The following is a 25336-nucleotide window of genomic DNA, read 5'->3' on the forward strand; positions in this document are numbered from 1 at the left end:
ATTACTAGTGGGAGGTGAGAGGTGGTAGGCAAGGTCGTCGAAGAATAATATGAACAAGAGAGGTCCTAGAACACTACCCTGTGGAACTCCACAGAGCAGAGGAATAAAGCTAGATGCAGTTCCTGGAAAAACGACATGTTGTTGGCGATCGCTAAGGTAATCTGTGAGAAGGGTTAGAAATTTGCCATGAATGTTGAATCTATTGCATAATTTGTGAATCAGAAAACTATGACTAGCAGTATCAAAGGCTTTGGCCAGATCAAAATATATTACATCTAATTGTGAATTATTTGAAATACATTTCATAGCATGTGCGAGAAAAACAGACAGGTTTGTAAGACAGGAGAGCTATCAGGTAAAAAAAAACACGTTGGTTTGAGCTTAAGTAAGGAGAAACAAATTTATAGCGTCTGTCTTTGATTATTTTTTCACAAATGATGGACAGAGTATAAAAAGGACTTTAAAAATTAACGTTAAAGATGGAGTGAACATGAAAAAGATATAAAAGAAAAATTATAACACCATTAAGCCTTGTTTCCATGATTATGAAAAACTAAACATAAACTAAACATTATCACGTTTAGTTTATGTTTTTAATAAAATAAATTACTGCCTTGGTCAGCATATTTAGTTTTTCATAAAAGAAAAAGTTCCCAAAACAGGCCTCTCGGAACACATTTTGGAAAGTGGACATAGAATTGCAAAAAAAGGAAATGATTAGAAAGGAAAAGAGAAAGTTAGGAAGAAATGTGTAGGAAACAGCGAATATTTGTAGAGGGGAGAAGAATAAACTTAACAGGGATGAAGGAAATTTAGAAGGGTGGATCCATTTCCTCAAAAAATGGGATAAAGCCTAGAAGATTACACCCAATATCGGCTTCCACGTCACTCCGGAAGTTATCCAAGCTGTTCGAGAAGAACGAGAATTTACGTTGGATTTGTGACGTGATAAGGGGAAATAAAGAAATATAGGGGAGAGGAAAGGGTTTGTGGAGGAGTGACCATCATTAGGAAGCACAGTCGAGCAGGAAAGGCTGTACCTGCAAGTTGTATATAGTGATACACACAGGTTTTTTTTTATTTTTTTAACATTTTTTAACATGATAATAGGTTAATTGTGCAAGTTTTATGTGAACGACGAGCTTTTTATATACGTCTGGGGCGGAGATACAATATCTTAAATGTATCCACACCAACCCTTGACCACAATCCTTTTATTACATTTCGACGTGGTACTATGTTAAGTACCTAGTTTTTCATACGAACCTGAAGAAGGGGATAGTTAAGTCTCCGAAACGTAGTTCTAAAGAAAGGAAAATAAGAACAACATACTCGCATACGTAAGTACAGTTTTTAACGTTAATTTTTAACGTCCTTTTATATTCTGGAATTATGAGTAAAAAGCACCAAACCTACAAAATGCTATGATGGACAGAGGAGAGAGAGTAAGGAGACTGGTCTGTAAGAAGTAGGGATGGGCCGATATGAAATTTTGGCCGATACCGATAAGTACCGATATAAAATTTACCGATCCGATATAAAATTAAATAGTCCTTGAAGAACCTGAAAGGTTCATTGACCTCCTTAACATATGTGTGCTTCAAGGTGACTGCAGTGCAAAAGGAGTTGCATATTTAGACATTTATTTTTTTAGAAAGTAGGGCACGGAGATTATCCATAAAAATTACAACAAAATGGCAGAATTTTGCACTAAATTATTATATATTTATCGATATATCAGATCGGTAAAATAATCGGTAATTTTACTGATAAACCGATATGCCTATATCGGCTGATACAGATAGAGTACCAACTAATCGGTCCCATCCCTAGTAAGAAGAAACAAGATTTTTGTTACCACTTTTGTGAATCGGTGTGATGTAGGCTTGTTTGCAAGTGTGAGGAAAGACACCTTCCGAGAAACATATGTTCAGGAGAATGCAGAAGGGATAGCACAGGTATTCTAATGTTTTCCTGAGGAACACGGTGTTGATATTGTCCTGTCCTTGAGCACGGCGAGGAGAAAGAGAAGACAATAGATTTTTCACCTCGTCGGGGGTAGTGGTAAGCGTCGTTTGAGATTAGGAACAGACTGGCCTTACGTTTGGCAATGCTGCAAGGTAGGACGGTGGGCAGATGTTACCATGGAAGTAAGTGTTGAAGAGTTCTGCCCTTCTGTCACCCATCGCACTTTCACTAGCATATGTAATTTCAACTGGACTTCTACAGTTATTTTTTCTTGAGTTTATTAAGTTTATTAAATTAAAAAAGTTTTTTGGATTTTCTGGGATTGTTGCAGTGACATTATGTATATGTTCCTTGTATTTTTTCCGAAGAAGATACTTTGAGTGCCGTCACAGAGCAGCAAAGGTGTTGTGCGTGTGTTCACTCGGGAAGTCCTTCCACAGTTGTCAGGCTCGTGTCTTGTTCTTGTTGGCCAGTACATCCCGCACTTCGGAGTCGAACCAACACGGAAATCTATGAGAAGCTATTTTCCCTGTAGGCACAAAGTCGTTCACTGCAGCATGAATGACAGCTGTAAATAGGTTAGCTGCATTGTCGACGGTTCATCTTCGAGAAGGCACCAGGGAAAGGAGTCGAGGGAAAGCCTTATCTCCTCCCACGGTGCTCGGTTCCACAGGTAGCACTTCTTCTGGATCGGGGGTCGACGTCCTCTTCTAGGGGGTGGGGGGATGGAAATGGACACATCCAAACTGCCGTGGTCGGAGCTCAGCAGGTTCTTACGTGGCGTGATACTAATTTCTAGGGATGTGACGAAGCTGAAAATTTACTGATGCCGATGTACTCACTGATAATTTCTGGAACCGATACCGATGCTGATCTTTAACCGATTCCGATACATAAGATTATTAAACAGAAATAGGATGTTATTTTGTGCAGGACAAAAATAAATTTGGTATGTACATTTCTATTGCATATCATATCTAATATTCTTAAGAGATGCGAATGTACATTTGCATCAACAAAAGGTTATGTGAACCTAGAGATTTAACATTAGTACAAAAGCAGTTCTTTGAAATGCAAAATGAATTCCTGTTCTGCCAGATTCACTTCAGAAATACGAGATTTGGAAGCACTTCAGGAAGTAACCTACTTCTTCTCTTATCGCAAATCTGTTCAGCAACACGGAACACTCAATCACTGAATACTGATGTAGCAGGTATGCCCAAGTATATTCTCAGCACTTGCTTCAGGTTTGAATACTCATTTTTGAATTTCCAATACAACAGCAGATCCTGGTTCAGCAAAGTACTGTTTTATTTCAGATTTATAGTTAGGTTGATCCTCTGAATGAGAGTTTGCAAAAATTATATTACAAAAACTCTACAATAATGACGAATCATTAACCAAATTTTCAATAAATCTTACAAAACTAGAATATAAAACTCTAGTATAATCTGTACCGGTTTAAATATCAGATTTTTGTCGATTCCGATACCAATGCCGATATGTCAATTTCTGCCAATTTTCATACATCTGTAATCGGCTTCAGCACATCCCTACTAATTTCGTTTAAGGTGAAGAGAATATAGTCCAGGTTACTATCCTTTCTGGTGTTGAACAAATTATGTTGTTTGAGGTTTAAACCACCTTCAATAAACCATGCGTCATTCGTACACTTTGCTGTTCCATTCACTGGGTCTTGCCAATCAATAGAGAGGTTGAAGTCGCTGATAAGGGCAATGTCCCCGAGGGCAACTGCTGCAAGTAAAGAATTGCAGCATTCTTCCAGGAGATACAAAGGACTGTTTCTATGCAGTCTGTAAAAAGAGCCAAGGAGAAGATTTTTGGCACCGGTCACTGAAACTTCCACCCACAGTATTTCGCAGTTCCGTTTTAAGTCGTGGCATACTTTGCTTGGCCATTTTGAGTTAACACAGATCATAACTCCCCACCACGAGTCTCACGATCGTTTCAATATATGTTGAAATGGCTTGTGAAAGGCAGCTCACTGTCACGGACATTTTTGGTTAACCACGTTTCAGTAAATATTAGGCAGTCCTATGTCACGAGTTCATACGCAAAAAGTAGCACAGTCAGCAAGCTTATTCTTAATGCTCTGTGTATTTTGGTTATACACAGATAAATTTGCCAACGTTTTCACAGGTCCCGAATTCAACAGATCAAAACTGGCACAAAATTAATTATAAAATTAAGTTTTCTTTTATGTATGTTTTTATTTAACACAAGGGTTGAGCTGATACCACTCTGAACTAATACTCTAACCATTATCTAATCAATTGATACTTATACCAACATTTGAAAATTGCAGCAATTTAAAGCAATTAAGAACATCTCTTAAAATATCTACAGATCGGTATTATACCAAATGAATATCAAGACACTTAATATTTACTTACCAATTTCAAAAATTGCTCTCATCAAACGAGCAGCTGACTGAGTGACATAGACCATGTCAGACATAAGAGCAAAACCTTCCAACTTCAATTGCGAAATGTATGCTTGAAGGAGAACATTCACCTTGGCACTTGGTTCTTCTATGCTTTCCTACAACATAAAAAATACAAACATTATTCCTTTATATAAAATTGTGCAACAATATTAGCCTTCTTTTATGAACTGTATAATAGAACTGTGGTTTTGAAATAAAGGTCGGAAGAAGGGAATGTGAATCACCCGAAATAACTGAAAAAAATGTGATTTTTGCGCTTGTAAAACTGTAGTTTAAAAAATAGAAAATTTATATAATGCAAGCATACATTCGTACAAGAATGACTAAATATCTTCCTTAGATCACTCAATACAATTTATTAGAAGATAAATGCAATTTAGATCTGTCCAAATGCTACAGTGTTCTATCTACAGGTGTCGATAAGTATGTAACTAATTTCAATCAACTGGTTAGGGTCTTCATGGGCACCTTGTATAACTACAAGTTTTACAAGAAAAAGTCTCACTTCCCTTTATTCTACTATAGAGGTTTGTTTTTTAGGTTTTGTCCTAAGTGCACTTTGTGTGCAGAGGCTAATCAAGACTGGACTTACAGTTTAAAGCGAGATCCGAACAACTTGTATATGCCTCCAACGGGTATCGAACCTGGGACACCTTCATTACAAGGCAACAACGTTATTACCACTATGCCATCAGGAAAGGCCATCTATTATTTTTAGCTTTGAAATAAAGGTCTACAGAAGAGGAGCATAAGACCTACAATGAAGCCAAAGAGAGTAAAATTTCTGCTTCTATGCACACAAAACATCCATGTAAGAATTATTTGTTTACTCTTAAACATGTTTTGCCAGAAGAGGAACTATTTCATTCTAAAGTGAAAATTGGTTTCCTTATCAATCTTCTACATGAACATTATCATTAAACTATCTTACCTTGATAGGAATAGGAACCCTTTCCATTAACTTCTGCAGCTCTAGTTTCTCCTCCTCTCGGACGGTAATATTCTTGAATTCCCCAGACAATGAAAATACCCTACAAACAACAAAAATAAAATGAACAACAATGAATAAAAGTGCATAACAATAATAAAAATTAGAACACAGTCCTAACTGAGTGAATATTTATATTGCAGGACAACAAGGAACAGCAGGAATGAACAATCTTTTTACAGGTGTTTCAGCTTATCATTTTGTATGAAATTATAACTAACAAATTGAAGGTGTAGAGGAAATTGTACATATAATTATCTTGTACGAGGGTCACTATTTATATTTTGAGCCTAACAATGAAAAATCAGGAATTTGGCATTGAAAACTGCTTTATTGTTTTTCGAAGTATTCTCCTTTATGGTCAATACACTTTTACATTCGTTCGAACCATTTCTCAAAGCAGTTTTTCCAATCTTCTTGAGACACCTCCATAATATGGTTTTTGAACGCATCAATGGCGTCTTCCACCGACGAAAATCGTTGCCCACGCAATTTATTCTTGACATTCGGGAACAAGAAGAAGTCATTGGGTGCCAAATCAGGACTGTACGGCAGATGACCCATCAATTCGATTTTTTGACTGTTCATAAAGTCGGTTGTTAGACGAGATGTGTGACAGCTGGCATTGTCTTGATGAAGAATGATCTGACGGCATTTGTTTGTTTTCCGTATTTGACCGAAGACCTCTGGCAAACAAATTGTTGTGTACCATTCAGAGTTGACCGTTGTACGTTCCTCTAAAGGCACAGTTGCCATGACCAGTTTTCCCGAAAAAAAACAGGCGACCATTTGTTTCGATGTGCTTCGAGCGCAAATAACTTTGTTGGATTGGGTTCATCTTGAAACACCCATACAGTCGACTGCTGTTTACGTTCCGGCTCATATGCATATATCCATGATTCGTCACCTGTTACAATCTTATATACGTCTTTTGAAGCACCACGATTGTATTTATTGAGCATTTGTTTGCACCAATTGACCCGAGCGTCTTTTTGAGTTTTTGTCAAATTGTGTGGGATCCAACGAGAACATACCTTTCTCACAGCTAAATGATCATGTAATATTTTATATATGCTGGTGGAACTAATGCCTATGGTTGCCTCAATCTCGCAGTATTAGGTTTTGCACAGCATCAATGTTTTCTTGAACAACTGATTTTGGACGACCTTCGCGAATCTCGTCGGTGAGCGAATAGCGGCCACGATTAAATTCGTTATACCAGCGTTTCACAGTGGCAAAGGATGGGGCTTCATCGCCAAATGTGGAAGTAAGTTGATCGATGCACTCTTGTCTTGATAATCCACGTCGAAAATCGTAAAAATCATTGCACGAAAATGTTCACGAGTTAATTCCATTTTATTGTTGTCGCGCAATCTCCAAGGCAACATAAACAACACAAATGAAGCTATTGACAAAACATTTGAAGTACGTTATGGTCAACAATGCCAGATGATTCCATGCAAACGTCAAATCGCACCTAACTTCAATAAGAGTTGCCAAGGCTCAAAATATAAATAGTGACCCTCGTATGGAAATATTGGTAGAATTAAGAAAAAGCGATACTAACAATTTCTGAATGTCAAACTGAAGTTGAATCTTACCTAAATAATTCAATTTCACTAAGAGTTGGTTTCAGCAACTGGTTGTATGTAGACATTGTATCATGGGTGCAGTAATAATGGCTGGCGATGCGTCCTAACTCTGTTACCTGCAACAAGAAAATAAATAAATTATTCAAATTCAATCCATCATAAATTGTATACAGAACATAAAGCTTCATACTCACAAAATAATAATAATAAAAAAAAGCACGTCATATCATGGGTAGAGGCATGCATATTTAGTTTTTGAGGAAAACACAAAATGTAAAATAACACACTGTAATGTTAATTTTTCATGTTTTTGAAAGGTGTGAGGTGCATTTTCCCACCACGTTTTGCCGCAAAATGCGAAATAAACTTTTAAACACAAAATTTAGAGTTTATTTACTGATGCGACACTTTCTGAAGTCTGAATTATCCTATGAGGGCCAGTTTTTCAATGTCTTATCAACTTTTTGGTCAGCCAACCACCAGTTGGGGTTTACCTCCACTCTTAATCAACACCTGGTTTTTTCAATGTAAAAATAACCAAAGATTTGTTGACCGTAAGTTCAGCACGTAACAATTGTCAGTTTGCAATGCTGAGTGAGAAATTTGATGACACTAACACCTAGGTGTGTAAATTCAAATTAAATTTCGCCTGGTGTGAAAAGCTACAACTACAACAAGGCACATGCGGTTGTTGAAATTCATAGTTTACATTGTAAATACAGCAGAATTTAACGCGTATGTATTCCGTTGCTACAAAGAAATACATACAAGGAAAAACAATTGCTACAGATTTGGCTTCTTTCCTAAAACAGATCGACTTCACAAAGCACAAAATGGTACTAGGTACTACAAATAATTATCCTTTCCTACAGTACAAAAGAGAGGACATCAAATATAAACAACTCTATCTAGCTAATTAGGAATTAATGTGTTTTCATCTTGCACACATCTTTTGACCAGAAGTATATATCCGCTTTGTACACTTTATTTTTCTCAGGAGAATGTAACATCACGGAGAAATTAAATATTTTCATTGAACATTCACATTTTGTATTAAACTTTTACACACTATCTCTATCGGACGATATAAAAATGCAACAATTTTTAATAAGTGTATTAGGATCGTGCAAAATAAAATGCATCATCAATCTCAAAATCGTGGTAAATGAACGATAACAAAAAAAAAAAAAAAAGTCAGCAGCAGGACTCAAACTCACGATACAAAGCTGCTGCCCTTACCCAATACACCAACTTGCCACTTAGGGTTTTCCTTCACAATGGGGCAGATGTCACCAGTACATGCACCCAAATGAATTATTTCCCCTTCAATGTGCCTGAGAAACATGTGGTGGAGATCGGTCTTCCGATGAGGCAGCCATGTTTATTCGCAAACTACCAGTTATCTTGCTGACCTCCAGATGAAGCACGGATCAAGTTCAGTGCCACATGACCTCCAGTTGAGGAGCTGACCACAGATGGAGAAACCCAAAATTTTTGTAACCTCTAATTTTTGCCCAACCTCGAACTTTGACCGCACATTGAAAAACCAGCCCCGAGTTATGCAAATCATGGAAAATTTATTAACTCTACTGTAAATATTTGAGAAACGAAAAGAGACTACTTTACATAGGAAAAAACTTCAGAGTATGATAACTGGATAAGTGCACTATTCTAAGGGAAACATTTATTTTGTGTACAAAGTGTAATTTCTAAAATCACATTTAGTCTTGTATCCACAGTTTTAACACCAAAATGCCATTTTATTTTACAGGGTGTCTACCAAAATAACAAATCCAAAATTCTTGACATTTTCTTGACCATTTTTTCCATTTTCTTGGTTGTGAGTTTCAAGGTTGTTTCTTCGCCACCATGTCTACTACTTCAGTCTACATGTATTTAATCACCCCCTACTTAGGTATAGTTGGAAATTAAGAAAATAAATATTTTTTATTCAATGAACAACCCCTACCAAAAGGCTGGTTAAGATGAAAATGGAATCTGTACTTTAACAAGTACCTTAATTATTAATGCATGTAAAAATTAATGCTTCAGACTTCATCCTGGATGGGAATTGGCCACATTACTTTAATATTTTTACAAAACTTCCTAAATATAAGAATGCAATTCTTAAACAAATTGAAATTTTTTTAACCACAATTCAATGCAATTTTAGATTTCTAAATATTCAATTTTATCAAATACCAGTTGAGGTATATAACAACGTAAATTCACTCTACTGTAAAAAATAGCAAAAATTCTTGAATACAAGCATAATTTCTTGACTTTTTCTTGACTGGTAGACACCCTGTTTTATATACCGCTTTGGATTCCGAAATGCACCCAGCTTTTGTACCGAAAATTTGATCCTTTATTTGGCTCCAATTGGTCAACAAGATTTTGCTTATCATTGTTTTGTGATGAATTCTTATGGATTTTGACCCACTAAACACGAATCCAGCAACAATTTTGTCGAAATATCAACATTTTGAGAGATATTAGCATGTTTTGTTCTCTCGCACTGCTGGCTTAGCCACAACAATATGGGTGTATTTACTCTTACAGTCGCTAGAGGGAAGCACAGTTGCTGTTGATTTAAACTCCTGTAAAGGTTTGAAACTCCCCCTTCATGTCTACCCCCATCTGTGTGGTTTATCTATTTTTTATGTGTGTTTTTTATCGGTGCGTAGTAAATTTGAAGAGTACAAGCGCTCACCTGAATTCCTACTTTGGCCTTGTGGTTGTGAGTTTCAAGGTTGTTTCTTCGCCACCATGTCTACTACTTCAGTCTGTGTGTGTGTTAATCTGCGTTAAGTTCATTTGCTTTGTTATGGAACAGCATGTCAGAGGGTCGGAAGTGCAAATTACATGCAGACTTGTTCTGTTATGTATGTGGATACTATATTGGGCCCAAGCAAGTTAAACGTCATTGTAACAGGGACAAAATTTTGTGAAGCCTATAAAGAGTGCTTTGGAATGGCTGTTGGTGATCTGGACAAACCATGAGCTCCACATGTTACGTGTGGTAACTGCAGGTCGACGATGGAACATTGGTTGTGTGGTAGCAGGAAAGGCATGCCATTTGCGATTCTGCGAGTGTGGAGGGAACCTACAAATCATCATGATGATTGTTACTTTTGCATGATCGACCTGCCACATTTCAAGAGAGGGAAGAACAGGCGTCAGCTACAGTACCTTGACATACCATCCTCCCGAGCACCTGTTCCTGACAGTGAAGATCTTCCTATACCATCGCCTCCAATCCAAACCACGTTTGCGGAAGAAGGTAGTGATTTGGACAGTTCTGGTGACCATTTACTGATGATGAGGATAGCAACAAACCTCATTCACTGAACCAGAAAGAGCTAGATGACCTTATTCAAGACCTGAATTTACCAAAAAATAAGTCTGAACTTTTAGCTTCACAGCTGAAGGAATGGAACTTGCTACTTCCTTCTTGTAGAATAACAAAATTCAGAAAGAGACACCAGGTGTTTTCGTGCTGTGGAAGAGTCGCTGTGCTACTGTTCTGATATAAGTGGTCTCTATAGTGCAATTGGCTTTCAGTACGAACCAATTCCAGTCGCGTACTCCATCAACTTGAAGGAAAGTTACTTAAGTGTGAAGTTGATGTTGGAGAAAATCCAATATGATTAACACCAGTGGGACACAGACTATGTGGTGATTTAAAAATAATTGGTTTTCTTCTTGGGTTACAAAGTGGGTATACAAAGTATTCTTGTTTCCTCTGTCTCTGGGACAGTAAGAGCAAACTGTGTGGCCTGAAAGAACAGAGCTAATTCCAGGAAAACACAATGTGATAAGCGCAGCTTATGTGACCAGAGAGAAGATTCTCCTGCCAACGCTGCACATTAAACGGAGGTTGCCAAAACAATTTGTGACAGTGTTGGATAGTGAGTCAGCTGCTCTACAGTACATACAAAAATTCCTAATCTGTCAGAGGCAAAAATTGTGGGTGGCATTTTTGCAGGACCACAGATTTTGTTTCATGCTAAATAGTAATGAACTTAAACAAAATATGACCAAGGTGGAAAGAAATGCTTGGAAGGCCTTCCACAACTTGGTGAAGGGATTTCTTGTCCACAACAGAAGTGAAGCTCTTGACGATCAAGTTAAGATTCAGTTCATTTCATTGTATTGCTTTAGCACTGGGCTGTAGAATGTCTGTAAAATTACACATGCTTCATTCACATCTTGATTTCTTTTGGCAGAATTTGGGAGAGATAAGCGAAAAACACGGCGAACACTTTCAAAAGGACATTCAATTCATGGAAGGCAGATACCAGGGAAGATGGGACTGTGCCATGATGGGTGATTACATTTGGGGATTAGTTCGTGACGAAGAGGAAGGGAGTGTTTCCCAAAAAAGACAACGAACAACAAATATTCACTCTTGAGCATGTTGTTACATATGATGAACTAAATTAAGGGACTGATGTGTAATATTAATGTATTCAGTTCATTTCATTGTATTGCTTTAGCTATTTTTCATTGTTATACTGTTCATTATATACGTAATTTACTGGGTACTGACTGTACTGTGTTTGTAATTTTGTTTTTCTACATAATACATATGACATATAGGCTACACATTGCACTTTGAATAAGAAATCATAAACGACCCATATTATCCGAAAAACTGACATTACAGCAAAACCAGTTTCAATGCCATATTCGTGTTCAGCTGGTCCAAATTATGAAAATAAGACTGAAAAATATACATAAGCAGAAAGTTCATGAACATTTGTAGACCAGTGTTATAGGTAAAACTTGATATACATTGGCAATCATACCAATCACTGTATTTTCACAGAAGTGGTATCTTGAGCTTACGTTTGTAGGGGACAAAGAGGATAAACTGTGTGGGAGAATGTAAAATCTAACATTATGCTCTTTTGAATTGAATTGATTGAATGAATAATGAAGGAGAATGTAAAATCAGGGAAAGTAACATCACAGTTCAACTGAATATAAAAAAGAAGTGTTCCTGGAGAATACAAGTTGAAGCCGAAAGTGTTGTTTGCAGATATTGAAAAAAAAATTGCTCGCTGCACTTACATGAATGCATCAGTATTAACAATGACATTTCATGAAAGTCTAATTAATTTGATTGAGTTGATGTTTTTAAGTCCACTTTATGCACAGTAAGGCTACCTACAATTTAAAGTGGAATCCCAACCACTATGTGCCTTGTGTCTAATCAATAAGAATGTTTCACAAATTCGTGATCCCTTAATTTCTTACTCACTCACCTGGAAGTGACCTGTCTTCCTGTCATACTTGACAAGTCCACTCCTATCAAGATGAAGAGCAGCTGTGTGGATTATGTCTGCTCTATACTGTTCCAGCAACATGTCTTCCTTCATACGATCATGGGAAATCCCATACAGGTTTGGCGACCGAAGCATCCTACAAACAAAAATTATTTATAATAAGTGTAAATTAGTGTAGTAGCATATTGGAATATTATTACAAACAATCTGAGGCATGTAGCCGGTGTTACCCCACGTAACAGCAAAATATCAAGAATTAAAAAGTTGTTTCAATAAAATGACAACATTGTTAAATACGTTAATGGACACCGTTGCCGTCGAGTAGATATTGCCTGGAACATTTTTTCTGCAGCCGACAGAAGCGAAGAGGGAGGCCGTTCCGTTACCCTGAAGAGGCAAAAAGGGAGAAGAGGGCACCAATGCAAGGAAAGAGCGGGGAACGGCTTTGAGGCATAGTGTGCTATGGGGTTATTCATATGCCTGTTAAGGGGCCCTGTTGCCGTTCATACCTACCAGAGCAGCCAGTGTTGTCACATCGGATTGACAGAAAAGAGCTAAATCCCTCCTAAAATAGGAATACAATTTCTGTGAAGCAACCAGAGTAGACTGCAGAGCCAAGGCTGGATTGAACTACAACTGAGACCAGTTAGGTAATAGACGAAAATATAGTTCCTTGGTGTGATTCGTATTTGGACAAACCTTGCTCCAAAATACTAAGTTGGCAACAGTAGTACGTACAGCTGCGCTTCCCTTCCACAAAGGATCGGAATTCTGTCGTATGCTCAGTGCTCACCACACAAACGTCAAACTGACCCGAGAAAAGTGTGGTTCTTCTTCTTCCCCTTCGCACCTCATTGCAAAGAAACAGCGGCAGATGGAGAATTGACAAGGGTCTACCACTATTCATTGGATTTTCGCCGTAACTGTCTCATGAGTGGTAGTTCTTTCTAGGAGTGTTTGTGGCTAAATCACTGTGCTGATTGCAAAACAAGACCAAAAAGAACAAATATCTAGCTCGAAGACATGTTTTATTTACCGGGGAGGGGGTGTGATAACGTCTAGCAGGCATAATTGTCGTACTGATAGCCGGTAACACTTTTGAAAAAGTCACGCCACGCCACTGCAAACAATGTATTAATAATTGGGAAATAAACTGAACATTTGTAGGCATAGAAAACACCATCAAAGAAACCTATGCCATCATCCAGCAGAAACCAGCACTAAACCTGGACAATGGACAAGCGCACCCAACTTGGCACCCTGTCCTCAGAAAGATCCCCGACCTGAAAAAGAAAAGATGCTATGCACATACTCGACCCCCCCCCCCAGCCACGCGGGGAACAGGAACGGCACATTACCGAGCAACACGGCCCAGCCCCCCACCCCCCAACTGACAACGCCACCGGACAACAGGAAGCAGACGACGCAAACCAAGATGCGCGTGCCAGTGCTGCCGAACAGGAAAAATCGCAACCACCGCCGCCCGGGAACAAACAATGTAGTGACGCGATACCATCTCCGCTTCAAACGCCGTACCCTTTTGTGAATGAAGACAGTGGATCTTCGAAATTAATAGGATTGAACCATTAAATTGTGCAACGCGGAAGTACGAAATCTTCTAAATTTCACGTAAGTAATACTAATGCCTTCCAGATAATCAAACAAAATTGGGAAGCAAACTAAAAATTTGTGGATTTGTGGGCACTGTACATATGTTTTACAGGAAAAATGAAGGTTTGATTTAACAGTTAAGGACCATATGGATTTTTCTTCTGACTCACTGTAAAATACAAAATGCATCATGTCATCATGGATTTGAGTTTTTGTTTTAAGTCCACTTTTTATGGATTGGATATTTTCTAATCAATCTCAAATGGCATGCAAGAAAAAAACGTTTTTTTCCTTTTAATTTTTTAAAAAAATATAATTGGATAATTCAAAACAATGATGGGTCTTACCTGTATCTATGAATTACTGTCTTAACATTTTACCAGAATATACAGTCAACTCTCGATACAACGACCTTTCACAGTTCCCGGGAAAAGGGTCGTTTTTTTTTCGAAGGGGTCGTTATTAAAATTTCCATCAATTTTCAGCTTAAACAGAGCTCAAATGGACAAAAAGATGCCTAGGAGACGGTAACACAATTTATCCTGGTAGTTATGCAACCTGTTATGCTTTGATGCATGTTGTGAGAAGGAAAATAGAACATGAAAAAGTTTTCACAAAAAAAGGATTTCAAATAATGTTATTCTCTTTCAATTGTGTACAATCGTTGTTCTTTCCCGAAATTCTTATAATTCTAGTCCATGAGAAACCTGTTTGCACTGAGACCTATGGAAAGGAAAACAATCTCTCGCTTATTGCAAGTGAAACTTGAAGATTCTTGACACCAGTCACACTGGCGCCAGCAAAAGTCGGGAGATAATCGGGCAGAATGAATGTTGGATTTTTTATGGGTCTACTGGAGCATTATCTGTTACAAGATTAACTGGTAATATAAGATCTCTCGGGAGAAACGACACATTTCTAGAAAAAAAAGGAGGGGGCTGTAAATTTCATTCTGGTTCGGCTGTGTAAAATACGTCTAAAAAAAAGTCACGTTTTCTTTGCTTCAACAAACTTCATAGTCACCCCCTCCCCCATTGAAGGGAGCAGTCCAAACTCCTTTCTCGACTTGCATTGTAATCCAGCATGTAAAAGGAAACACACAACTTGCGATCTGTTTTCACCCAATGTGTATTTTAGGACACATCATTAAACAGCATCGCAGTCTATAATCATTTGGGTTTGGAATTGGATTTCACTTTAAAATTGTATATTTACTCCCGATTAGCCCATCAGCATAAAATGAACTCAAAACAAGCTTTATGAAACTGCTCATTTTGAGATATCAAAATGGTAGATCGTTACTTACTCTCACGTTAATCGACGATTTAATGTTGGATTTAGGAGTATTCTCGATGTCAAACATCCGCTCCTCCAAACATTTTCCCCTTGAATAATGTTACTTTAAATAGGTCTCAGCGTCCATTCCTACAATGAGCACTTTCTTTTTCTCCCACATGAATGGTCCTGGAGAAAAGTTGCGATTATATTGTGTGCATTTCCTTCCAATACACTCCGAGTGTTGAGGAAGTTTATTCTTGTCAGATGCAAAATAAAATTTACAGTTTTGCTTATCAGAAGGCGCAGAACATGAAATTGTTTTAACTCTGTTTTTTTTCTTTCTGGAGATCGAATTTCGTTATCTTCAAATCAGAACAGCTTTGCGAGATTCAAAACAATGACTTTTTGCTTTGCGCTGGATGAGTCATTGCTGTTATCGGCAAGTGATAGTTTTGCTAGTCAAAACACTGGTGCTAACTAAAAACAAGGAGACCGGCTGGAAGTTCGAGCAACAGGTGGTCGAAGAGAAAATCCTCAGCATTTTAAGATAACGCAACTGTCGAAGACTGAACTTTCATCAGCAGTGTGATGAAGAAAGAAATGACCCTTGCTTTACGTTTTACTATGCAACAGACAATAATATGGGCCATATTTCCTATGCAGTAAATAGCATTAAAAGAAAAAATAGGACCTGAATTTTGCAATTATCACATTGCCGTGCACACCAGTGGCGGAGAATGAGCCGGGAAGGGATGCACTTTTTTTTTATTATTATTATACTTACACTATGCTTTTTTTTGTTCGGTTTCAAGAATGTATCCAGAACTTGTTGCTCCATTTTAGACGTCAAAGGAAAAGAAGAGCAGACCACTTCCACCCTTGCCTGAAATCTGTGTGCACACACAAGCAAGAAAATCGTGGCTGAAACAATTGTCATCACCGCCCCCCCCCCCTCCCCTACACTTTTGCTGAGAGGAATAGAGAGGGAAGTCACTCAGCCAACGGAACACTTTTCTGGCAAATATTATGACATTGGCACAGTTAGGAAAGTGTATGAAGTGGGAAACGGGAGTTACGATGCAGGTAAGATCGAAGTAAACTTTTGCAGAAGCTTGGATGACAAATCATTAAGCAAGTTGATGATCTTTAGTTGGCCTGTATGGTGTTGATTATCTCTAACAGTTTCGCTTTTTTATGAAGTGTTACAGGGAACAAAGAACGCGCTTTGAATGAAAGCGATTACCGGACGTTGTCGGCTACAAGGCCAAGAGTTGCTCACTCACGGGGACCTGCTGAAATCTAGGTCAGAGCTGGACAGACGGTCCAGACTTCCAGGCACCACTCATCTGTATTTTGGAACATTATTGCGATCCTATCTCTTAATTTCTCAAGGTGGTGTCCCGCCCATTCAGTTGTCAGCAGCTCTTAGGACAAGGAAACAAGTCAAGATCGATTTAAAATAACATCCAAGCACTTTCGATCTTCTCTTCTCACACGTATCCAAGAGCAAGCTAAATCACAATGGCAAAACAAGCCAAGCGTGTTGGGTAGTGGCCGTCGAGTGCAGGGTAACATTGGCGTGCTTGGGGGAGGGGAGGGTAGAGGTCAAGTGCTATTGGATATCACTCAAGCTTGGTGTGGTGGTGCCTATTTTTAGATTAGACCCACTTGCGAGCTGTAGGGCACTCGTGAAGGGAATGAATGCAAATAAAACGAGTGCAAAAGTTCATTTTTCGGCCGATTTCCTTCAATTTTTCAACTTTATTCCAAATTTTTCACAGTTCCCAGGAAAAGGGTCATTACTTCGAGAGGGTTGTTATATCCGGGGTCGTAGAATCGAGAGTTGACTGTATTGTTATGTAATGAAATTTGTATTTTTATGAGCCACTATTTCTTAAACTATTGGTAAGTTTTCCCTTTTATGTTCATATTTCATCTAATAGTCTTCAAATGAATGTAAAAAACCTAAAATTAAAGGTATTTGCAAACTTTTGGTCAAAATTTGTTGAACACTGTTATCAGTACTGGTAAATTTTACACCGACATTTTATCAGGATTAGGAAAAAATTTAATATCAGTCCATTCCTAATAATATTTAATTTTCCTAGCCCCTAATACAACAAAATGTTAAGAGTTAATTACTGGATATAAAATTTTTATCCCCGGTTCCCCCAACACAAATATAACTGAGATTCTACTTTAACACAAAAATCTTGGAGGATTGGAAATTGACAGAGAGTATGTTTCAAATAAGAAAATCATTGAATTTTTTCGGCACAAAACACAACAAATATCTCTGTGTGATATAAAAAATTCCTGTAAGACCTTAAAAAATATATGAAGAACTTAAAAAAGGTTTGATTTTGGTGTAAAAACCTACAATAGGTTCTAACAAGCAAAATAGGTTATTTTAGGCACTATAGAACTTCATTAATTGTTGCCTTTTTTTAATGAAATGCTGACGTAACTTGCTATTTCCTAAAACCTAAAATCCGAGGTCTAGTAATCAGGAAAACAATAACTGACAAATTTACATATATATATATATATATATATATATACATGTATATATAAAATGCAAAATGCCTATAAGGGAATAAGGCTTAATAAAAATAACTCACCTAATATACAAGTAGGTGTAACCCACCCACGTGACAGCATCTCGAACATTCTGGATTGTACCCAAAACAATCTCTGCATTCAGCATATCCGGGAGCTTGGTCATCAACTGGGACTCGATTGGTAGCTGCTGATTAAGTAAAGACAGGTAATACTGCAGTTCACTGTGGTTCGTGATGAGAATACCTTCACCCTTGGTGTCATACTGAGGTCTACCAGCTCTGCCTAACATCTGCCAAAAGAGATAACAATATGTAAATAGGTGAAAACACTTAATGATACATGTTTAGATTTCATTACAACATCTTTCTTCAATTTTACACGAAAGTAATACAACTTCAACAATTTATTTTGCTCATATTATTTACTAATAATAATGTTAGAAATTCAAAATTACAAACTTAACACAATAATCTGCAAAGCAGATAAAATAACACAAATGCATTACATTTATTGTTATTAGGTCTGAGCCGATATCACTTGGAACCGATACCGGTTCACAGAGAAACCGATACTTGAAAATTGCAATAATTAAAATTTGCTCAAAATATTGCTCAATTTTGGTGTGCAAGTATTCTTCTCCAGTTATATGCATCAAATTACCAAGAAATTTGATTTCGAATATTCAAGAATTGCATCAGAATATGAAAATAGATATTATGTAATCACAAATTTTAGTTTTTTGTGCAAAATAAAGCAAGTTTGAATATTGCATAATTTCCAGGATAATTAGACTCCGCGAAAGTGTCGTGAGGCATTTTTGCGGACTCCGTGAAATACCAATACAGTCAACTCTCGATTCTACGACCTTTCACAGTTCCCAGGAAAAGGGTCGTTATTTCGAAGGGGTCGTTATTGGAATTTGCACCAATTTTCAGCTCAAAGGGAGCTCAAACGGACACAAAGATGCCTAGGAGATGGTAACACCATTTATCCTGGTAGTTATACAACCTGTTATGCACAGGATGCGTGTTGTGAGAAGGAAAATAGAACATGAAAAAGTGATTTTCACAAACGAGAATTTAAAATAATGTTACTTTGTTTCAATTGCGCACAGTCGTTTCTTTTCCAGGTAATTCTTACAATTCTAGTTCATGAGAAACCCGTTTGCACTGAGACCAATAGAAAGGAAAACAATCTCTCGCTTATTGCAAGCGAAACTCTTAAGAATCTTGACACCAGTCAGACTGGTGCCAGCAAAAGTCGGGATATAATCGGGCAGAATGAATGTTGGATTTTATACGGGTTTACTGGAGCATTGTCTGTTACAAGATTAACTGGTAAGATTAGATCTCTCGGGAGAAACAACACAACCTTTCTAGGTACCAGACAAAAAAAAATAAAGGCAGGGCTATAATTTTCATTCTGGTTCGGCTGTGTAAAATACATCGTTAAAAAAAGTCACTTTTCTTTGCTTCAACCAACTTCATTCACCCTCCTTCCCCATTCAAGGGAGCAGTCCAAACTCCTTCCTTGACTTGCATTGTAATCCAGCGTGAAAAAGGAAACGCGCAACTTGCGATCTGTTTTCACCCAATGCGGACACGTCATTAAACAGCGTGGCAGTCGATAATCATTCAGGTTTGGAATTGAATTTCACTTTAAACTGTTTATTTAGTCCCGATTAGCCCATCAGCATAAAATGAAATGAAAACAAGCTTTATGAAACTGCACATTTTCACATATCAAAATGGTAGGTAGTTATTTACTCTCACGTTAATCGACGATTTAATGTTGGATTTAGGAGTATTCTCGATGTTAAACACCCACCCCTGCAAACGTTTTCCCCTTGAATAATGTCTTTTTAATCGGTCTCAGCGACCATTCCTACGTTGAACTCTTTTTTTTTTCTCCACATGAATGGTTTTGAAGAAAAGCGGATGCAAATTAAATTTACAGATTTGCTTATCAGAAGGTGCAGAACATGAAGTTATTTTAACTCTTTTTTCCCTTTCTGGAGATCGAATTTCGTTATCGTCAAATCAAAACAGCTTTGCGAGATTCAAAACAATAACTTTTTCCTTCACGCTGGATGAGTCATCGCTGTTATCGGCAAGCAAGAGCTTTGCAGACGCTAGACAAAACACTGGCGCCAGCTGCATCGTAAAAACAAGGAGCCGGCTGGAAGTTCGAGCAACAGGTGGCGGAAGAGAAAAATCCCAGCATTTTAAAGATAACGCAACTGTCGAAGACTGAACTTTTAACAGTAGTGTAAAGAAGAAAGAAATGACCCTGCTTTACGTTTTACCAAGCAACAGACAATAATACGGGCAATATTTCCTATGCAGACAACAGCATAAAAAAAAATTTAAAAAACCTGAATTCTGCAATTATCAACATTGCCGTGCACACCAGTGGCGGAGAATGAGCTGGGGAAAGGGAGTTGGGTCACTTTTTTTTTACTTGTTCTATGGTTTCAAGAATATATCCAGAACTGGTTGCCCGCATCAGCAAGAAAATCGTGGCTGAAACAATCTGCATCGCACCCCCCCCACCCTACGTTTGCTGACAGGAAAAGAGGGAGAAGTCAGTCAGCCAACGGAACACTTTTTTGGCAGATATTACAACATCGACACAATTAGGAAAATGCATGAAGTGGGAAACGGGAGTTATGATGCACGTAAGATCGAAGTAAACTTTTGTGGAAACCTGGATGACAACGCATTAAGCGGGTTTACGATCTTTAGTTCACCTATGTGGTTTTGATTATCTCTAAAAGTTTCGCTTTTTTATGAAGTGTTGCAGGGAACAAAGAATACGTTTTGAATGAAAGCAGTTACCGGAAGTTGTCGGCTACAAGGCCGAGAGTTGCTCACTCACGGGAACCTGCTGAACTCTAGGTCAGAGCTGGATAGATAGGCCAGACTTCCAGGCGCCACGCATCTGTTTTTTTCGAACATTCCTGCAATCTTATCTCTCAAGGTGGTGTATTTATCGATGAAAGAGCTTGACGTGCCATACACATTGGCAAAGACTACAAGTCCAGCAGTCATTTCAGGCTGCTCCCCTCTCCTCCACGAGTTTTTAGCAGCTCTTAGGACAAGGAAACAAGTCAAGTCGATTAAAATAACATCCAAGCACATTTGATCTTCTTTTCTCGCGTATCCAAGAGCAAGCCTGGCACGTTGGGTAGCGGCCGTCAGGTGCGGGGTAACATTGGTGCACTTGAGGGAGGGGAGAGCAGAGGTCAAGTGCTATTGGATATCACTCATGCATGGTGTGGTGGTGTCTATTTTTAGTTCAGACCCAATTGTGAGCGGTAGAGCACTCGTAAAGGGAATGAGTGGAGGAAAAAACAACAAATTTTTCGGCCGATTTCCTTCCATTTTTCAACTTTTTTTTTCCAAATTTTTCACGGTTCCCGGGAAAAGGGTTGTTACTTCGAGAGGGTCGTTATACCCGGGGTCGTAGAATCGAGAGTTGACTGTACGTCGGAAAAGTATCGGTTGGTATTGGTAGATGAATTCCAACTGATACTTTCTGATACCAATAGCACTTGTATCGGCCAATACCGATACATCGGCATTGATATTGGCTCAGCCCTAATTGTTATCTTTAGTATTATAATTAATTATAGACTACTTGGTTATTCTCAGCAATGGATGATATGCTGATATACAGGATGTCCAGATGAGTTTGACATACAGGGTGGCGCAAAAGTCAGTTTAGCAAAAAAGCACATTCATAATAGTATTACGATAGTGTATGCTGATACACAGGATGTCCAGATGAGTTTGACATACAGGGTGGCACAAAAGTCAGTTTACCAAAAAAGCACATTCATAATAGTATTACTTCTTGTGATAAGTAATATTTTTTAGGTATAAGGTTGGTAACATTGTCGTGTGACACTGGCAACAGTGCACTCGTTATTCTTTTGTCGATAGTTGAGTCCCTGGCTTGTTGTAATGTGGTTGTTTGTTGCTAGATGACACATTTGAAGGGTGGATGCCGTGGTACCATTGAACTGGCCTGTGCGTTCTTGTGATATGATGCCATGCGATTTTGCTTTGTGGGGAATTGTTAAGGATATGGTATACTCATCATCACCGGCAAATTTGGATGCACACAATGATACAAGTTTACTGCATCGTATTTGCAATTTTGTTGTTGATCGTTGCACACAATGTATTGCAAACAATGGAGGACACTTTGAACAAACCCACTGAAACTGGAATTTTGTGTATCTACTTGTATTTTGTATGTATACTTGAATTTTGTGTATAAACTTGAATTTGTGTATGGGTAAACTGACCTTTGCACCACCTGGTATTTCAAATAGTTCTCATAATTCACTGGAGAGTATTCATTAGAAGTCTTAACCTGTTCAGACACACCTCTGTCTTTCACCTTTTCAATTCTCAATATCTACTGAAGTAAAAAAATAAACAAAAAATTGCAAAAACAGAAGTTACTGATGTTGCAAGGTAAAGTACTGTATAGGTATTTGTAAATAAATAAACATGTACCCTACAAATGTTTAAATAAACACCGCAAAGGTTAAAATATGAACGTCTTTGTGCATATTCCTGCACCTTAAATTGGAAGATATTTTTTTTTTTTTTTTAAAAAATGAGGCGAAAATTCAGGTGCACCTTAGATTCAATGGCATCTTCGATTCGAAGAAATACGGTAATAAATACAACAATTCTAATTACATGGTATGTTTGTTTATTAAAACTTAAATATTTATTTGGAACTAACATTACAAATTTGTCTGCTTTTGACCAAATTATCCCTATTGTAATAATGTCATCCATGGAAAATTTTGTCTGCTTTTGACCAAATTATCCCTATTGTAATAATGTCATCCATGGAATATGAAACTTGCAATTTTTCTTTTTACAGGTGCTCCTCACAGAGTGCTCAAATAGAGGTATGTATATCTATGAGAGCTCGAGTCCTCAAAGAATTTGAACTTCTGCACTTACTTGCAACACATCCAAAGCACCTAATTCCACCCAACGGCCTTTCTCTGGGTTATACACTTGGGTGCCCTTAATAATCACAGTATGTGCTGGGAGATTTACACCCCAGGCCAGTGTAGCTGTTGACACTAACACCTGAAAGAAAGAAAGCCAGTATCAATGCTTTTCTTGCCGTAACTTGTTTTTCATTACGCACTGTTGGTTTTCACTTTTAAAAGACTGCTGTACTCAGGTTTTAAGTAGGTAATGTTGAAACAGTGTCTACTTCACAAGTAAATACATAACCCAGTATCATTTTAGTAAATTAAATATTCTGCACAATATTTCATTCACAATTCCTAACACAATGCTGAGAAACACATGTAGAAACCAATTTATAGGCAATCTCTGCAATATGGTTAGTATAATGTGCTGGGAATCATTGATTGAAATTCTTGGCAATGCATGCATGTGTAATTGTCTTCAGCATAAAAAAGTGGTATTTTACAAAATATTAAAAACTGAGATAAAATCACAAGTACTTTGTTTTGTTCTCCGAATTTTCAGATCAGCCTCAATCCTTCATCAGGGATGGGAGTGGTAGTGGAATGAGGTATGGAAGGATTAAATATGATTAAAATTACGGATGGGTTATGAAATTTCGGCTGATACCGATAAAGTACAAACATAAAATTTACTGATATTCTACCGATCCAATATAAAATTCCAAATAATCGTTGAAGGTCCTGAATGGTTCACTGACCAACTTAATAAATTTATGTTAAAAGATGACTGCCAAGCAAAAGCAGCTTGTAGAATATGTTTTTCTACACAAAAAAATTGTAATCGGACAGATTAATTGATAATCTATTGGTATCAGCCGATATAAGCATATCGGTGTATCAGTTTATTGGTAAAATTACTGATTATTTTACCAATTCAATATATCTATAAATATCATATAATTTAGTGCAAAATTCTGCCATTTTATTTTAATTTTTATGTATAATCTCCATGCTCTACTTTTTAAAAAGTACCGTAAATATATTCATTCAGGTTCTTCAAGGACAATTTGGAATTTTAAATTGGATTGGTAGAATATCGGTTATCAGTATCGGTAAATTTTATATTAGTACTGCATCAGTCAAAATTTCACATCCCTATAAATAATGATAACAATGTCCTAGTGCACTATATTTTAAGATATTTACAGGTATATCGAATCGATAAAATTATCAGTAATTTTACTGATACAATGATTACAACTATGTCAGCTGATACTGATAGAATACCACCCCTAGTTAAAATACAAGAAACTTGATACAGGAAACAGTTGATTGCTTCAAGGAAAAGATCAGGACATCAAGTTTTCATACATTTTGACCATACGACATTATAAAAACTTTTTGAGGCTTCAGGCAGACAGAGCAAGCAACATCATTGGAACCTCGACCGTGTCTTCTTCACTACTTCTCGGCAGGCCATGATGACTACTCGGAGATGGAGTCAAAAGCTAGACGAACTTTTAAATTGTCTCATATAGTGTTCTTTGCATTTTTAACAACATTTTAACCATGTTTTAACCATTTCACATTTCATTCTTTTCTTCCATGTATGAAGAAGGATTAAAACTGATCTAAAAACTCAAGAAGACAAAAGAAGGTACATATTGAGATTCTATCCCAGTTCTTAATGTTTTCAGGAGGTCAGCTATTACATCAGTTCACCATTCATCCTCATCATCGCACTTAAAAATATAGTTCAAACCATTTAGGAAGGTGATTACCAGTTGTTAAAACAGCCTTTCAAGGCAAATTTACATGCATTGTGTTTTCGATTTTCACAGAAGACGTGAATGAAGAGCAAGGAAGATAAACCAAATCCTCCCCCTCAAATTAAGCCCATGACCAATATCCCATAGAATATACAGTAGAACCTCGACTCTACGTTTTCCACAAAAATGATATGAAAAACTTAAAATGTACAGGAAAATGTAAAATCCTGGAAAATTATGTAACATTTTGTTCCACTTGAACCATGAAGACTGGATGCATAATGTAAGAAAATTGATCTGGGAATAAAGGTGGGGTTGCACTGTGTTTTCATCAACCTTCCAAACTGCCTTCCTGGTTGAGGTAGAAAAGTGATTAAATTAATCAAACATATGTTTCAAAAATTTTAAACTCTTATAACTTTCAAATATCTCTGACACAATGTATAACATCAATAATAATAATAAATTGTGCAAATTACTAGCTCCGTGGATCAACACATCCTAATTTAATGTAATCACCATTCATCATCATCACTGTGATATATAGAGGCAGACAACCCACGCAAAATATAATAAGAAAAGTCTATCGATTCCAAGATGGAAAAGTGGAAATTCTTGTTCCACAAAAAAGTCGGACAAAACCTAACAAAGAAACAGAAGTAAAAAAAATCTAAGCCAATTACCTGGATGTGTCTATCTGCGAATAAGTCCTCCACAAGTGTTCTGTCCACTCTTGTCATGCCAGCATGATGGATTGCAAAACCATATGGAAGCAGGTCTCTCAGTTCCTGGTTCTGTTCAAAAGGAAGGGCAGTGATTACTACATAAAAAGTTTGAAATG

At 37.4% G+C, this 25336-nt stretch overlaps 1 protein-coding gene across 1 annotated transcript in view; it reads right to left on the minus strand.

Annotated features, from left to right (window-relative positions):
- The window catches only part of Brr2 (U5 small nuclear ribonucleoprotein l(3)72Ab), a 164030-nt gene that overhangs the window by 39276 nt on the left and 99418 nt on the right, over positions 1-25336 (minus strand). Inside the window, exons 15-21 of the mRNA XM_083143160.1 lie at positions 25179-25289; positions 22746-22877; positions 17817-18046; positions 12286-12442; positions 7025-7131; positions 5367-5466; positions 4383-4530 (exon numbers count right to left, since the gene is read on the minus strand). Of these exons, the coding sequence (XP_082999286.1) occupies positions 4383-4530; positions 5367-5466; positions 7025-7131; positions 12286-12442; positions 17817-18046; positions 22746-22877; positions 25179-25289 (985 nt within the window). The remainder of the gene's footprint in view (positions 1-4382; positions 4531-5366; positions 5467-7024; positions 7132-12285; positions 12443-17816; positions 18047-22745; positions 22878-25178; positions 25290-25336) is intronic.

Source organism: Lepisma saccharinum, chromosome 21 (assembly GCF_977018435.1).
Source record: "Lepisma saccharinum chromosome 21, izLepSacc3.1, whole genome shotgun sequence".
Taxonomy (NCBI): Eukaryota; Metazoa; Arthropoda; class Insecta; order Zygentoma; family Lepismatidae; genus Lepisma; species Lepisma saccharinum.